Genomic DNA, 17141 nt, shown 5'->3' on the forward strand with positions numbered 1-17141 from the left:
ATGTCTCTCCTTTTTCTAGATGTATGGGCTGGGGATCAAAATGCTAGGGTGAAAGGGATTACCAACTGCACCAAAGCACAGGTGCCTGCCCAGTTACTTGGGAGAGTCTCAAGTAAAGGTTTGCCGCAGTACCACCAGACATTGGCTCTGCCCACCTAAAGTGTGGACTGGTTTGTGAAGCTGTTGAAGGACCAGCTTTTACTACATCCCATCAGGTTTCCCACATTTGTCAATCATCCCCCCTGTCTGGTGAGTCATGAGGTATAATTGACATCTAGGGCAGGTGGCCTAATAGTCCTTGGGGACTGACCCGCAGGACCTCTGGCCTCTGGGAACAGTAGTGATAGCATCCAGCAGGATTTGTAGCCCCAAGCATTGGCATCCTGAAACAGAGCCAACATGCAATACATTCCATCTGGCTCTGAGGACCATCCTAATGAAAACAGGACCACCTGAGACTCTGGTCTCCCAGTAGTACAAACATAACAATTGTACAAACATAGCAATCACTCTTATTTAATGTGTGGACAGAATATTTTATCTATTCCATCAAGCATTTGTGTCCCTGTACCCAATTTCAATAGCCACAGTTTGTCTTAGGTCCTTGACTTCTACTACAGTTACCTGAGTTCGATTGTTGTTCAAATGGGGAGGTAACATTGGAGTGGAGGTAGAACTGGGTGTCACTTGGGAGGGGTTGGGAGCTAGGTGGAGCTCAAAGGCACCTAATGGGTCTGTCCCTGAGACATCTTCCCCCAACCCATATCTATGAAATATAGATGGTTCTCATGTCATACTCCAAGGGCTTTCTATGACTAATCTAAGTGGGTTACATTGTTTATCTTTACCAGTAGGAGAGGGGTGTGTCTGAAACAGCTGTAATTTTTACTGTAGTCTGTTAAAAGACTATCAATTGTTCTGGACGGTAGAAATTGGAGTCTTTACAGTGCTCTGGGGACTGGTCCAGCCATTAGGATTTTCATAAAAGGGAGAAGTGTATCCTTTATATCCAGTGTTTCCCCCCACACTTGTCCACTCTGGGCAGATACCAACTTTCTGGGCAGATATCAACGTTTCCTATGGGTCCAGTATGGGGCACATATAACAGGAATATCCTTGGAGCTGGAGTTGGGACATAAGGCCTCCACAAGGAGGATCTGGCATGCATCGAATTCAACAATTAAGGGAAAAGTACACTGAGTTACATTAATAATAAGCATACCATTTCCCAAATGAAAGAGAAAGAATATTTTCACTATAGTCTTTTTAAAGTCAATTTGGTATTGACTGGATGTGAGAGTACAGTCCGTTTTTCCTTCTGGCTGGGTGGGGGCACCTTCTTTACCCGTGGACGATGAGTCCACCCCTGCTCCAGGTCCGGAAGGCTGTTTTCATGGTCAGCGGGACCAGGAAGGGTCCTTCCCAAGCTGGCTCAAGCTTATTTTCTTTCCAGGTCTTAATCAGCACATAATCGCCAGGCTAGAGTGGGTGAATGGGAGAGTCAAGTGGAGGAGCTTGTGCTAACAATCCCTTTTTCCTAAGAGAAGGTAAGGTAGCGGACAATCCAAGTATATAATTTTTGGGGAAATAGTCTTGTTTCAAAGGTAGACACATCAGTAACAGAGCTAAGGTAAGGAAGACCATAAAGCACTTCATAAAAGGAGAGGCCAATGTCCTTCTGAGGAGCTGTCCTTATCCTGAGTAGTGCTATTGGAAGATATTTAATCCAGAGTAATCTGGTCTCTAAAACTAACTTTGTGGGCTGATTTTTAAGAGTCTGATTTAGAGCAAACAATTTGCAAGTCTGTGCTGACCAATTGTTAGGGAGTCGCCTGATTCTATTACAGTCAAGGCCTACCCATTATGTCTTTTGCCCCTCAATTACCCGAGAGGATTCACCCAAAAAGAAATGGAACCCAGTCTGGAAAGGCGTTTCCCTGAGGTCTGGCCTTACTTTGGTATTCAGTAATATCTAAACAGTTATGTGTGGGGCTCCTCCTTCCTGCATCCCCTTCCAAGAAAGTGGCTGGATTTAGGGTCTAATCAGTAGTTAAAGTTAGGTCATCCTTTTCTAACAAGATACCCTCATACTTTAGGATCCTAGAATCCATCAGCCACCTATACACCTTCTGGTTTAAGATCGTTCTAACTTGATGGGGAGTGCTAATAATTAAGTTTCCCCCAAACGTGATTTTTCTACTTTCTTCAGTTAGAAGGGCTAGAGCTGCTATTGCCTGAATGTACTCAGGCCAATCTCAGGTGATGGGAATCTAAGAATTTAGATAAGAAGACCCTCATGTTTTGGGGTTAGCACCCCAAGGGAAACTCCCTCATTTACATTTACCACTCTTTGTTTCTTTTTCCCTTTAGTATGGGGGCTATCATCCCAATATTTTAACATCTTCCCTAGGGTGTTCTCAGGGTATTTTATCCTGGGCCTTTGTTTTCTGGCCCCCCTCTTTGCTGCCTTTATTTCCCATTTCTCCCTTCTGGTCAACAGTGCTCTATCAGGAACTCAACTCCCCCTTTGCCATGGAGGTTTCTTTCACTCTGATTCTCTTTTGCTTTGTCCATCTCCATCCATGTCCTTTGTGGGAGCTTGAGGCACTTCTTGGTAGCTAGCAGGTCAGTATAAACTGCTGACCTGGATTAGATTCAAGAATCTAATTCCATCTTAAACAGTATGAGGTTGCCTCAGAACTGCAGATCAGGACTCTACTTTCCTTTTGTGTCACCCAACACATCTCATTCACACATCACACAGCCTCCAGTGTCCCAACCACCAAGGCATTACTTGGTCACCCGTGATGTTTCTTGTCTTGGTTTGTGCACAAAACTTACGTAGTCGCCACGGTCCCTGTCTTCAGAGTTCTTTTACTCACATTGTCAAGAAATTCTGCAGTCCGAGTTCATTCACAGATCTGGAAAGTTGCCCCCCTCAGGCAAACCTCGGGGCTGCTGCAATCAGGCAGCAGAATGCCTCTCCCCAGGGAAGGGTCAGGACCCCCTTCCCAGACAGAATGTAAAATCCTGGACCAAGCCCCTAAATTGATGGAATTAATAATCTTCTGGTGCCAAAAACAGACACACAAGAGACAAAATCTTGACAAGGCAATTTCTCTTGATCAAGAGGGTAAAAGAATGTGCTCACTCCAGCTAAGCAAGCACACAGGCACAAAATGGTTGACATGGCTCCTCCTTATATCCCTGACATGGTTGTACCTGCCCCTCACCTGGGATTTGTCCAGGTCAAAGCTTCACAATCTTTCCCGACTGGCTAAAAGGCTTGGGGGATGGGTTAGGGCATGCAGTTTGTTGGGCAATGGAATTGTACAGGAATCCAGAAGAAGCAAGGACCCTTTAACCATGCAAGTCACCTAAGATGGCGACCTGAGGAATTTTTAATCTAAGAGGGTAGCAAATACTTTGATAAAAAAGATCATTTTTCATAATCATTACAGTAAAATACACCAGAGCCTGGAATGAAGGCAGCACTGGTAGCTGTAGAGAAAAGAGGGTGGTTTCCAAAACTGTTTCAGAGACAGAATCTATAGGACTAGATAATTACACAGTGGCAGAGTTCAAAACCTGGTAGTCTTGCTCCAAAATCCATGTGTTCTTTCATCTGCCACAACTTCCCCCAAAACTAATTTGGGTGGATGGTTAGTGTGAATCACAGGTAAAAACAAAAATTGAGTCCATTTAAGGATGGGGAAGGAGGTGGAGAGGATATATTTGGTTTTGTAAGGATTAAGTTTTAACAATGTGAAGACCATAAGTAATGAAATAGCCCAATGGGCAATTTGAAATGTGTAACTAGACTGAAGGTAGAGATTTAGATTTGGGATTCATCAGGACATTGGTGTTATTTGAAACCAGTGAAATCTGTCCAATGCAGTAGAATAAGGACTTAGCAGGCTGCCTAGAGGGAAAAAAATAGATACAAGAATAATATTGAAATTTAATTAGCCCAGTATTTCTGTTAATTTCAGTAGTATTGTTAATGGGAGTGTTAACTGGTACAATTTATTTGCCAATAGCTAATAAAATATCAAATTCCCCTACCATTTAACCCAGCAATTTTACTTGAAATTTATGCTACAAATATATTATTCCCAGGGTCAAAGATGTATCCACAAAAGCGTTCACTTCAGCCTTGTTTGGTAAGAAAGAAGAAAGGGAATGAAGCAAGCAAGCAAGGAGGAAAGGGATAACTTAAATGTTCACCAACATTATGCTGGTATTCTATATCATCTGATATCATGCCATTTAACTCCATAAAAAAAGAATACCATGTGGCTATTAAAAAAAAAAAACAACTAAGGTAGATCTTTGGGGACTGATAAGGTAGTATCACTATATTAGTTAGCCTTTCATCATTGTCGTGAAATACCTCACACAGGCTACATATAAAACATTTAGGGCTGGGCATGGCGGTACACACCTGTGTTCCCAGCTAGTCCTGGAATCACAACAGAGGCAGGAGGATCACTGCCCAAGACCAGGCTGTACAAAGTCAGTGTGAGACTCAACCTAAAAAAATATTAAAACTAAAGGACTGGGGATGTGACTCAATTGGTAGAGCACTTGCTTAGCAAACACAAGGCCCTGGATTCAATCCCCAGCACTGGAAAGAAAGAAGGACAAAGGAAGGAAAATAAATGAAATACAGTCATAGGCTTATTCAGCTCACAGTTTTGGAAGTTTAAAGACCAAGACCAGTCCTCCAGTTAGGGCAGCAGATTGTGGCACATCACTAGGAAGAGTACAATTAGGAGCAAGTGCTCACATCTCAGATGGGAAGCAGAGAGAGCTGAGTGAGGCCAAACTTGGGCTTTTATAACAATCCTCTCACAAGAACTACCAAGGAATTCTATGAAAACTCTTTCTTAGAGATTGAGGGCAATCTGGTGGATTAGAAGTATTCACCATTTTGACTGTTATAAATGAGAAGTGTCAGGTAACATAAGAAAGACTACATTCTGAAGAGAGGAAGAGTATTGGGAATCATGAAAGAGGTGGCGGGACAACAGAAAAGCACAGAGAAACCAAGCCAACGGAGAAGATTAGCAAACAGTTCCAAGCCCATCCCTGGTTCACTGGTAATGGGAGGAGAAGCTAAAGATACAAGCACAAAGTAAGCCAGATAGAATTAGCAATGGATTGGCAATTCTAGCTTCAGGTTAAGTCCAAATCTACCATAAATACCCAGTGAGGGTATTTGGTAAAACCATGTCTGCTCCAGGGTAGAAGGTTAATCTCAATGAAGAAAGATATTCTGTCACCCCCTCATCTTGGAGTGCTGTAGCAAGATACTATCTTGAGAAAGGGCCTGTTGTTTGAGATTGAGTTACTCTGGGGGCTTGAAAACAAGGAATAGTCACAGCTCAGGGAGTCTTGGAACACTCTGCCAACAGTGTTTGGGTGTGAGACTGCTATGAGAGGGGATACAGGAGAGGGACAGGGTCCCATAGAGATGTTCAAGCACCCAGGGAGCTTCAGGGAAGACGGGTGAAGTGGTCAGAGGCCATGCCCTCTCTGGCAAAGAACAAGTCCCATTGCCTAAGGGTTGCAGCAGAAACAAAGCATGATTAGTGGCTGGAGTAATGTTTGTCCTCCAGGCCCTGCCTCCTAAATGTCTGTATTGGCTGCTAGGTTAAGTCAGAACCTTAAACCAAGACCCTCCAAATTTGTGATACCCATAACATCCACCCTACCCCTGACAGGGATGTGAACTGCTAGGCAGAATCTCAAAGTACTGAGACCTGTCCCAAGGGAAGTATATGCCAGCATGTGTTTGCTGCCAAGTGGGTTTAAGGGCCCCCAGCCCAGGTCTGCCAAATCACATGATTTCCTTACCCTCCTCTCCCTAACAGGAAGGTGACTGCTAGGCAGGGTTTGAAATCACTAAGGCCCATCCCTGTCAACTGCATCCTGGCATGTGTTAGTTGCCAGGCCAGTCCCCAAGCCCAGACCCTCCAAATCACATCACTTCCACAGCCTCTTCCCTTTCAGAGGGTGATGAGCTACTGGGAAGAGTGTGAAAGCAGTGAGGACCACCCCAGGGAACTGAATACTGGCATGTGTTTGCTGCCAGGAAGGACTGAGGGCATTGAATCCAAATCCTTTGAATCAAGAGACTTCCATGGATTCCTCTTCCCTAAAGTGGGGGGAACTTCTGGAAGGGGTAAGTGTTGAGACCAGCAGCAGAGCAACTAGGTCCCTCAGTTCTCTTCCAGCCAGTGCAGAATTCAGTGCTTTATTTCCTCTCCCTTCTCTGACCCCCTGTACCCCTGGGTAGCTTTTGGAGCAAATGGGAACCTGCCTGGCCCACAGGCTATAAAGTCTCTGAAACTAGCAGCAGCTCCTAATACACAAAGAAGGAAAATTTCTATAGTAAAAGCACCTAGAAGCAGACAACTGAACCTCTACAAAACACTTCAGCTACTGTATCTCAATCTGAACAGTGCTGGTGATCAGGCCCAGTGCCTTGAGCATGTGGCAAAACCTTGGCTGCTGAGCCATACTCCCAGTCCAGTGGTGAGAAATAGCATTTTAAGCCTGTCACTACATTATCATGCTTAAACACTGAGAATATTTTAAATACAAGTGATTAAAACCTTCAACCAATGACTAGGCTTCAGATGTGCAAATCCCAATGCAAAAACACAAGAATATAAAACAAGACAACATGACTCCTCCAAAACTCAACAACTCCACAGTAACAAACACTAATTATTACAGTGATGAAATCTCAAAGAATTCAAAAATCATGAAATTAAAGAGGACATGAATAAACATCTGAATGAATTCTAAGAAACTCAGAGAGGTGAGGGAAATAAGAAAAACCAAGGCATGAAAAAGAAATTCAATAAAGATACAGAAATTCTGAAAAAAAAATCAAACTGAAATTCTGAAAGGCTCAATAATTCAAATGAAGAACACAGGTGAAAGTATCTCCAGTAGACTGGATCAAATTAAAGACAGAATATCAGGGCTTGAACACAAGGTAGATTGTTAGAGCATGCAGATTTAGAGGTTTAAAAAAAAAAAAAACCCTAAAGAAGTATGAATGCAAAATGCAGGACCTCTGGGATACCATTAAAAGACCAAATCTATGAATTTTGGGCTTAGAAGGAAAAGAGGTGCATGCTGAAGACATTAAAAACATAATCAGCAAAATAACAGAAAACTTTCTAAATCTTGAGAAAGAGATGGTCATCCAGGTACAGGACTTGAAACAGACAAGACCAGAAAAGAACCTCCCCATGTAATACAGTTAAACTATTAGGCATACAGAACAAGGAAAGAATATTGAAAGCTGCCAGAGAGAAACACTGAATAATGAATTTTAAACCCTGAAAGAAAATAACTGCCAATCTAGATTACTGTACGCAGAAGAGATATCCTTCATAATTGAAGGAGAAATTAAAAAAAAAACCTTCCATGATAAACAAAAACTAAAGCAATTTCTGGCTACTATACCAACAATGCAGAAGATATTTAAAAGAATCCTACACACAGAAAAGGAAGATAAACAACCACAAAAATACAGGAAAAAATAAATCTCACTAGACAAGTAGATAATCAAATGAGGAATAAGGAAGAATTAAGCACTACAAAACCGATAAAATGAAAGGAATTACTACAGAATTTACAATAATAACTATGAAGGCAGCTATGTTAATATCTGAAAAATTAAACTAAAATGAATCAGAAGAAACAAAATCACTTCATATTGATAAAGATAACAATTCAGCAGGAGATAACAATTATAAACATATGTGCACTGATCATTGGCAAACTCAATTTCATAAAGCAAACACTGCTGGTCATAAAAACACAGATGGATCCCAACACAATAATAGTGGGAGTCTTCAATACCCTACTCTCACCAATAAACAGATCATCCAGACAAAAAAAAAAATCAATAAGGAGCCCACTGTCATTGGCTCACACACGTAATCCTAACTACTTGCGAGACTGAGATAAGGAGGACTGCAGTTCAAAGCCAGCCTGGGCAAATAGCTGATGATAATCCATCTCCAAAATAACGAGAGCAAAATGGACTGGAGGCATAGTAGAGTGCATGCTTTGCAAGCACAAAGCCCTGAGTTCAAAGCCCAGTCCCACAAAAAGAAAAAAATCGATAAGGAAACTTCAGAACTAAGTAACACTGTAGATCAAATGGACTTAACAGATATTTACAGAATATTCCACCCAACAGTCACAGAATACACATTTTTTCTCAAAAACCCACAAAGCTTTTTCCAAATAGATTCTATCTTAGGACATAAAGCCATAAAGCAAGTCTTTTTTTGTTTTTTTAACTCAGGGCCTCATGCTTGCTAGGCAGGTGCTCTTATTGCTTGAACCACTCTGCCAACTCATTTTTGTGATGGCTTTTTCAAGATAGGATCTCATGAACTATTTGCCCATGGCTGACTTCAAACTGCAGTCCTCCTGATATCTACTTCCTGAGTAGCTAGGATTACATGTGAAGCAAGTCTTAACAAATACAAAAAAAAAATGAAATAACTTCCTGTATTTTATCAGACCATTATGGACTAAAACTAGAAAAAGATAATAAGAAAAACTAACCAAACTAACCAAACACATGGAGACTGAACAATTCACTCTTGAATGATCAGTGGGTCATTGAAGAAATGAAAGTCCTAGAATCAAACAAAAATGAAAACAAAATGAACATAAAAAAATCAGTAGCTTGTGTATATACCAATAATGAACAGGTTGAGAAAGAAATCAGGAAAACAATCCCATTCACAATAGTCCCCCCAAAAATGTAAGCACCTAGGATAAATCTAACTAAGGAGGAGAAAGACCTCTACAATAAAAACTATAAAACATTGAAAAGAGAAGTTGAAAAAGACACCAGAAGATGGAAAGATCTCCCAAGTTCATGAATTGGCAGAATATTGTGAAACAGCTATACCACTGAAAGCAATTTATATATTCAATGCAATCCCCATAAAAATTCCAATGACATTCATCACAGAGATTGAAAAATAAATACTAAAATTCATTTGGAAGCACAAAAGACCACAAATAGCCAAAGCAATACTGAGCAAACAGCAATGGTGGAGGTATCAGAATACCTAACTTAAAATTATACTACAGAGCCATAGTAAAAAAAACAAACAAACAAACAAAAAAGAGCATGGTACTGGCACAGAAACAGACACATCAACAAATGGAATAGAAAGTCCAGAAATAAGCCCACACAGCTATAGCCTTCTGATTTTCAACAAAGGCACCAAAAACATATGTTGGAAAAAAAGACACTCTTCAACAACTGGTGTTGGGAAAACAAGATATACACATGTAGAAGAATAAACCTACATTACTATCTCTCACCCTGTATAAAATTGATTCAAAATGGATCAGAGATAAACATAAGATCTAAAACTCTAAAATTACTAGAGAAAAACATAGGAAAGACCCTTGAAGGTACAGGCTTAGGTAACATCTTTCTGAATACAACCGCAATTGCTCAGGAAATAAGAGCAAGAATTGAAAAATGAGATTGTATAAAAAAAAGCTTTTGCACAGCAAAAGGAACAATTACCAGAATCAAGAGACAACCTACAGTATAAGAGAAAATCCTTGCTAGCTATTAATTGAATAAATGATTAATAGCCTGAATATATAAAGAGCTCCAAAAATTAAACACCAAAAGAACAAACAATCCAATTAATAAATGGGCAAATGAAATGAAAAAAGGAAGTACACTTGGCCAATAAATACATGAAGAAACGCTCAACGTCCTCAGCCATAAAAGAAATGCAAATAAAATGATACTGAGATTTCATCTCACTCCAGTCAAAATGGTTATTGTAGAGAAAACAAACAAGTGCTGTCAAGGATTCGGGGGGAAAGGAACCTTAATACACTGCTGGTAAGAACGTAAATCAGTGCAGCCACTATGGAAATCAGTAAGCTGATTTGAGGCTCCACTCCTGGGCATATATCTGAAGAAATGTAAGTCTGCTTACAACTAGACATACCTGCACATTTATATTTATAACAGTACTATTCATAATAGCTGAACTATGGAATTAACCTTGGTGTCTATCAACTGATGAATATATAAAGAGAATGTAGTACATATACACAATGAAGCATTATTCAGCCATAAAGAGAAATGAAATTATGTCATTTGTAGGAAAATGGAAAGAACTAGAGAACATCATCTCAAGTGAAATAAGGCAGACTAAGAAAGACAAATATCACATATTCTCTATGTAGAATCTAGACCTAAAAAAATTAATGAATGACACAAGTATAGAATGGGGAGACTGTTTGAGGGTAGGAATTGGTGGGAGGGGAGATGGTGAATTGAGAGGGTTAATGGGAGGGTCAATATGATTGATGTACTTGATACACATGTATGAAAATAATGAAACCCATTAAAATTGTTTAAAAAGAGGGAGATAGGATAGGAAGAGTAATAGTGGGAGTTAATTTGACCAAAGAACATGATATGTATATATGGAACTATCACAATGAAAGCCTTGGTCAATTAATATACACTAATAAAATAAAACTGTTCAGAGGGCACATTCCCAGTGATCTAAGGACCTCCCACTAGGCCTTACCTCCCAAAGATCCTCCCAACAGCAGAGTCACCCTGTGGGCATTGCAAGCCTTCAATCACTATAGAGACACCCAACCATAGCCATTACTAAGGCATGGTAAGCTCAAAAAGAAAGAAAGGAGGATTGGACTCTCAGAGGGAACAAAGGAAGATGAGAAGCAGTTAGAACAAATGTATGGGTAGCTGAGTTTATAAAACTAGACTTTCAAACAGTAGTAATGGCAGTTGATGGAGGGCCTCGAACAACAGACCTGACTTCCCACATTGCCAAATCTCTGCTTCCAGTTGGGGACAAACTTTAGTTTGATACCCATTGAACCTGCCTGAGCATCTTAGATGTGAAGAAGTCATTATGGTTACAGCCAAGGATGTCCAAAAGGCTCTATGTGCAGAAATCAAGATGAAAATGAAGCCAGCTATTGTGTGCATTACTGATGAGCCTGACATAGGAACTGCAGATCCTCTGTACTCCATCTGTCCAAACCTTAAGTAAGACTGATGTGCTGGCACTGAGCTGTGATCTAACAACAGATGTTGCCTTACATGAGGCTGCAGACCTGTTCAGAACTTATGATGCATCACTCGCCATGTTAGTGAAAAAGCGTCAAGATAGTTTAGAACCAGTTCCCGGTCAAAAGGGTTAAAAAGTAGAGCACCGTGACTTCATTGGAGTGGACAGCACAGGAAAGACACTGCTCTTTATGGCTAATGCAGCAACATGGATGAAGAGCTGGTCATTAAGGGATCCATCCTATAGAGGTTCTCACTATGTAGCCCAGGCTAATCTTGAACTCTCTACCCATATGCTTCAGCCTCCCAAGTACTGATATTACAAGCATGCACCACCATGCCAGGACACTGTGAAATTTTATAACTCTGATAACAAAGATCATACAAGCTCCCAGAGAGGAAGGAGTATTAAAACAGCTTTGAACTTCTTTAAAATAAATGGGGGGAGAGGGGTAATAGAACAGTACATATAACATTCCATAGCATAAATAATAGGCCTTTTCTATTTAACTGGGTGGGGGGGGGGTGCGGAAAACAACCAATGAAAGACACAGAGTCTTACAGAAACTTTCCAAATCTCAGAATGCAGGTAGATAGAAAAATAAAGAGAATCAGGAAGGTCACAGGAGGCACCTTGTAGGTAGTGGTGAGAACAGCAGCCTCATGTTCTTGGGCATCCTCCCTCCTTGGTTATCTTAAACAGGGAGGGGATGGGCCATGACCAGCACTGCGAATTCCCTTGGGTGGGCAGCCGCACAGGGGAGGACAGGAGATGAGAGCTCTAAAGGAAAGATGGGCTGACATAACTCCTGGGATCCCCTTTCTATGAGAAGACAGAGATTCAACAGAATCACTGGAGTTGAGAGAGGTCGTAGTGTGTTCAGGAAAATTACTAAATTGTCCCTTGTGTAGTGGATAATCTGTCTTATGTTACATATATAAATATTTACAAAATATACCATGAAGTATAAGGTTCAAATCCAAAACTTACTAGAGTAAAGTGCCTGAACTATGTAAGTGCATTACTCACAGACACACTTAAAATATAATGTGCTGAAATCATAAATTTATCTTCAAACAAGTGAAAGCACTTCACTATCTCTGCCAATAACAATGCCATTTTCAAAACCTTTCAATAACAAATATGATATTTCTTTCAATATCTCTCTAAAGAAAATATCATAGCCTTTGCCTGAAGGTCTGGTTTTCTCCTTTAACATAATTTGTAATCTTTACTAGTACAGAATCAGGAGAGGTCACAAGAAGCACCTTGTGGGCAGTGGCAACAGCTGCCTCACCTTCTTGAGCATCCTCAAGATGCATGGTGGCATGTGGCCTGCTTGTAGACTAGAATGATGGCAAGAGAATGCAACAATCTCCTAGACAGGTCACCCACCTCAAACCTGTATTAAAAAAAAATAGAAAAAGAAAGGGAAAATGGGGTGTAAGTACTGTTACCACATAACTTCTCTGGACTTTTAATAGTGTGTCTTGAAAGAGAACTCATCAGCTTCAACTTTAGAAGAAAAAAATTATAGATTTATAAATTTTAGCTTTCAATAGTTTAAACATATACAGCTTTCTCAGAAAGGTTACCAACTTGATATAATGAACTATTTTAGAACATTCAAAATGTTAAGTTCTGCCACAATATTGTGTCTCTCATACTGCAAGGAAGATACCATGCCCAAGATTCCCAATATATGACTAATAGAGTAAACGTATCTGAATTTTTACATTTAGGTTCATTTTGTTTTGAACATGCAAAATGTTAATGACCTTCAGTTTATACAATAAACATAGTTCCTGGTACATGGCATATACTCAAATTACAGTATTACTATCACTGGCTATCCAGGAGGCAGGGGTCACAATATTCCAGGAATTTGGCCAGAGTGGTCAGGTACACGGTATAGAAAGAAATTAGAGGGAGAAGCTATGTGAAGGCAAGACTCTAGCCCACAGCAACCACTGGAAGAACTACTATCAAATGCCATCTACTGTACCAGCCACCTAAAGACAATGTAAGGGACATGGACTTTCTCAAGCCCAATTCTGAGCTTTTATGTTCTTTTTTTATAGTATCTTAGATCTCTTCATCTTTAGCAAATAAAATAGTTTATATTCCAATTTGGCAAGAAACTACATAAATCCTAACTAATGTATTTATTCATCCTTCATCCACTTTCCTTACAAGAGAAATTCATATTCATTCAATTTTATTGTACTAGACTTACTGGGTCCAAAAGCAAAATTTTAGAAATAGGAGCCAACTTTCCTGATCTTCTTTTTAAACAGTTATCAATGAGATGCACGTGGCTCTGTAAGTGGAGTCCTGAGAAACAATGTGTACATCAGAAAACTTTAACATGAAGACTGCAATGAAAAGTACTCAATGCCCAGTCTACCAATATGAACTATAAGAAATGGAATGAAGTGTAAGCCATTAATATTTGCTAGTAATTATTAGTGGATGAACTGGATTAGTGATGATTGTTATTTTTTTTTTAAGTAGGAAATGGCGGGACAAAGTGAACTAAACATGAAAAACTAGCAGCTCTGACAGACCCAGAAATTGATCCTGCTCTGACAGACCCAAAAATTGATCCTAAGACAGAAGCTGACCATAAATACCACATTTCAGACTTTCTAACAGTTCTCCTGAATTAAATCTTATGACCAGGACTGTGGAGTGGCTCAAGTGGTAGAGGCCCACCTAGCAAGCAAGAGGCCCTGAGTTCAAACCCCAGTACCACCAAAAATAAATAAATAAATAAACCTTATCACCAGAGACTAATAGGAAACAACCAATAGCAAAATATATTTTACAGTACTTTAAATCATAAACAAGCATATGCTTACCCGAATCTTAGCATTATGGTAGGTAGGATATATATATGGTATAAGTATGTACTAAATCATAGTTTTCAAAATAAAGATTTTCTGTTTAGAATTTCAGAACTTATACCGTATACTTTTATTAAAGTTATGTTAATATCTGCATGCATATTTTTAAATTAAGTGTAACTTAGCTATCTTGAATATCTAAATGTGGTGAAAAGAAGCAGAAACATTTGTGCATCACAAATCCACTAATGTAAATTGGTTCAAATCCTTCTTAGAAGTAGACAGGTGATAAATAATAAAATTATTAAATATGCATAAGTAATTCAAAACACTCAAATTACACTCAAACACGTTGTTTTTATTACATACTAAATTTAAAAATACAAATTCCATTAAAAATGCTTATCAAACACTGTATATATAAGTACTGTCAAATACTACTGGATTATGACATTATGTACAGTGGCTAAGGTTATTTAGAAACAGAACAAAGTAGCATAACTTTGCTGATACTGAATTTCAGAAGTCAAATGTTTTTCAATTTGGCAACTGTGAAGTAGTAATCTGCACAGGATGATTTGCAGAGGTAAAATAGTAGGAAACAAACGGAGTCATGCAGCTTTCCTGTGCTAAGAGTTAATAAGAAGATTTCTTCCTCCTCCTCCTAAGTCTTACTGTAACAGATTAAAGTGCACAAGACCACCAGGAATACTTGATTTGGTTGTACCCTAAATACATACTACAGGAAGCTGTGCTGCCATATTGAGGGTTTCAATTCTTTGAATTCCTCCTGAGGCTTTGGAAATTCATTTTGAATGTGGCAAAGGGAAGGGAGGACAACACTTCCTAAATTGCACCAAATGGCCTTAAAGTGTAAAAACACCATAGATAAAAATATTAATTTGGGAATAGATTCAAGGAAATTATCCTGTCTATTTTGCCCTAGGAATAAAATTAGAACAAGGATCTAGTTTTGCCTCTGGAAAATGCTTACTAAAAATCTGTTTCAAAAGATCAGACATATACAGCAAGCACCACAATACTGTCAGTTACTGTTCACCATGTAGATAGTGGATCATAAATATCAGACATAAACACCTGCCCTCTAAGGGGTCACAATATAGGCAGAAACATGTTAACACTTGACACTTATTTTACTAATTAACATTAAGTATAATTTGTAAAAAATAGGTCACCACCATACAATCAAGGAAGAGGAGAAGGAAAGCTATTCTACAAAAGTGCTCCTTTTACCTTTCAAACCCAATAGTTTAATTTTGGGTAAAACAAGATTGTAAGGTTAGGTCATCAGTTCTAAATAAGCTGATGATGCCATATATACATACTCACATATATATGTTTAAATTTCAATTCTGATTTAAACTAATATACTAGTACAAATCATGTATAGGAAACATTTCATCTGTCTTATTTACAAACATGATGAGTAACAAACATATGGAAAATAAAAAAAATTGCAGATAAACATAGCCATACTTTGCTGAAGATAAGACATTCACATAATTTAAAAAAAAAAACAAAAAAGAAAAATTTTAAAAAGAAATCCCTACCATATATATCTATTGATCACTGGACCTAAGAGGCAGATAAATGTAATGATCATGATTAAATTTTTATTAGTTTCTTTTAATAACATGTCAATATGAGGTCTACTTAGAGTACTACCTACAAATACACATTCTCTCATGATTTAATGAGAATATTAAGTTACTGAATACATTTTTTCACTCCCATGGCACATCACACTTGGTAACACTAATAAGGTAGATTTAGATAACACTTAAATCATGATTACGAATGTTTAATTGAATATTTTCCTTTCTGTAGCTGTGAAATGTAAAGCTTAGATTTGCTTCCATCAGGCCTCTTAAACCAAACTTCATCATGGTTAATTGTTGTAATTACAGCACTAAAAAAAAAAAGAAAGAAAGAATGAATGAATTGAGTTATGATATGCCTCTTCATCTCATTTTAGGTAACTAGCTATAAAACCAAAAAGGCTGTTCAGTACATTTACCAAAATGCTGCATTATGGCAAGGCATGTAGTCAAAAGTATCACATTCAGGAACACTCAATGTGTAACGTTCTTTCTTTTCTTAATAGAGTTGGTGAAATTTACTTTCTCTTAGAACTAGAGCCATGTAGTTCCTAACTGTTTTGATCAGCAATGGACTTCATCTACAACAGGGGCTCCAACAGATTACAATGGGGCTAAAGTTCCTAGTTACGATGTTTCCATCAACAACGTAACACAATGCTTTATCCAGGTTTGTGGTGATGCTGGTGCACCCAAAGCTACTACACTGCCAGTCATATGAAAGTACAGCAGGTATAACTCTGTACAGTACATAACATTTGATAATGATAATAAATGACTTCATTATTGGTTTTTGTACTTGCTGTACCATAGTTTTGTTTAATTTTAGAGTGTACTCCTTCCACTTATAATACAAGGCTTACTGCAAAACAGTATGCTGTGTTATAGGAGCAGACTCATATATATCATGTTCACCTTATTTCTTGATTGTATCAAGAGACCACACTAATCTATGACATCTAGGTTTCTGTAAGTGCACTATACCGTGTTTACACAACTGCCAAAATGTCTAATCGTACATATCCCCCTTGTTAAGTGACACGTAACTACATTAAATGCACACCATTCATACTCCAGCCCCCCAAAAAGACAGAGTGGAACTAAAACCATTGTTTATGTGGTGTTATACACCCTATTCACATCAGCCTTAACTGTAGGAAAGCTTCTAAATACTAGCCCCTAACTCCCAGTGTCAGATTATCTGCGGCTTTAAGGTTTTTGTTTGTTTTTAAATATACTAATCTTTACATTAGAAATTTTTTAAAATCTATTTAAGAATAGATTTGTGTTTTCTCCTGTTTTATGCTGTCATCTCTTTTTTTATAGCTACATTAATGCTAAGAAGTAGTAAGATGTCTCAAAAACCAATAAAATAATAGAAGAATCCTAAAGTGTTATACATAATCTAATAATTAGCTTAATGAATTTCTATGAGAAAAGTTACAATGCACTGTTTCTGGAAGCCTAAAATTTAAAGGTGAAACTATAATCTAATTAAATTAGTATTTGAAACTAACTTGGAAAATGAGTATTCAAAACTAAACTCAAGC

General features: G+C 38.5%; 1 protein-coding gene and 1 pseudogene across 1 annotated transcript in view; one reads left to right on the forward strand and one right to left on the reverse strand.

The window, feature by feature from the left end:
- LOC141421405 (uncharacterized) overlaps positions 1-11372 on the forward strand; it is a 76742-nt pseudogene extending 65370 nt beyond the window's left edge.
- Positions 11373-14284: 2912 nt separating this feature from the next.
- The window catches only part of Brms1l (BRMS1 like transcriptional repressor), a 36697-nt gene continuing 33840 nt past the window's right edge, over positions 14285-17141 (reverse strand). Inside the window, exon 10 of the mRNA XM_020175512.2 lies at positions 14285-15902. Coding sequence (XP_020031101.2) covers positions 15785-15902 — 118 coding nt within the window. The 3' untranslated portion in view covers positions 14285-15784. The remainder of the gene's footprint in view (positions 15903-17141) is intronic.

This window comes from Castor canadensis, chromosome 3 (genome assembly GCF_047511655.1).
Source record: "Castor canadensis chromosome 3, mCasCan1.hap1v2, whole genome shotgun sequence".
In the NCBI taxonomy this organism is placed as follows: Eukaryota; Metazoa; Chordata; class Mammalia; order Rodentia; family Castoridae; genus Castor; species Castor canadensis.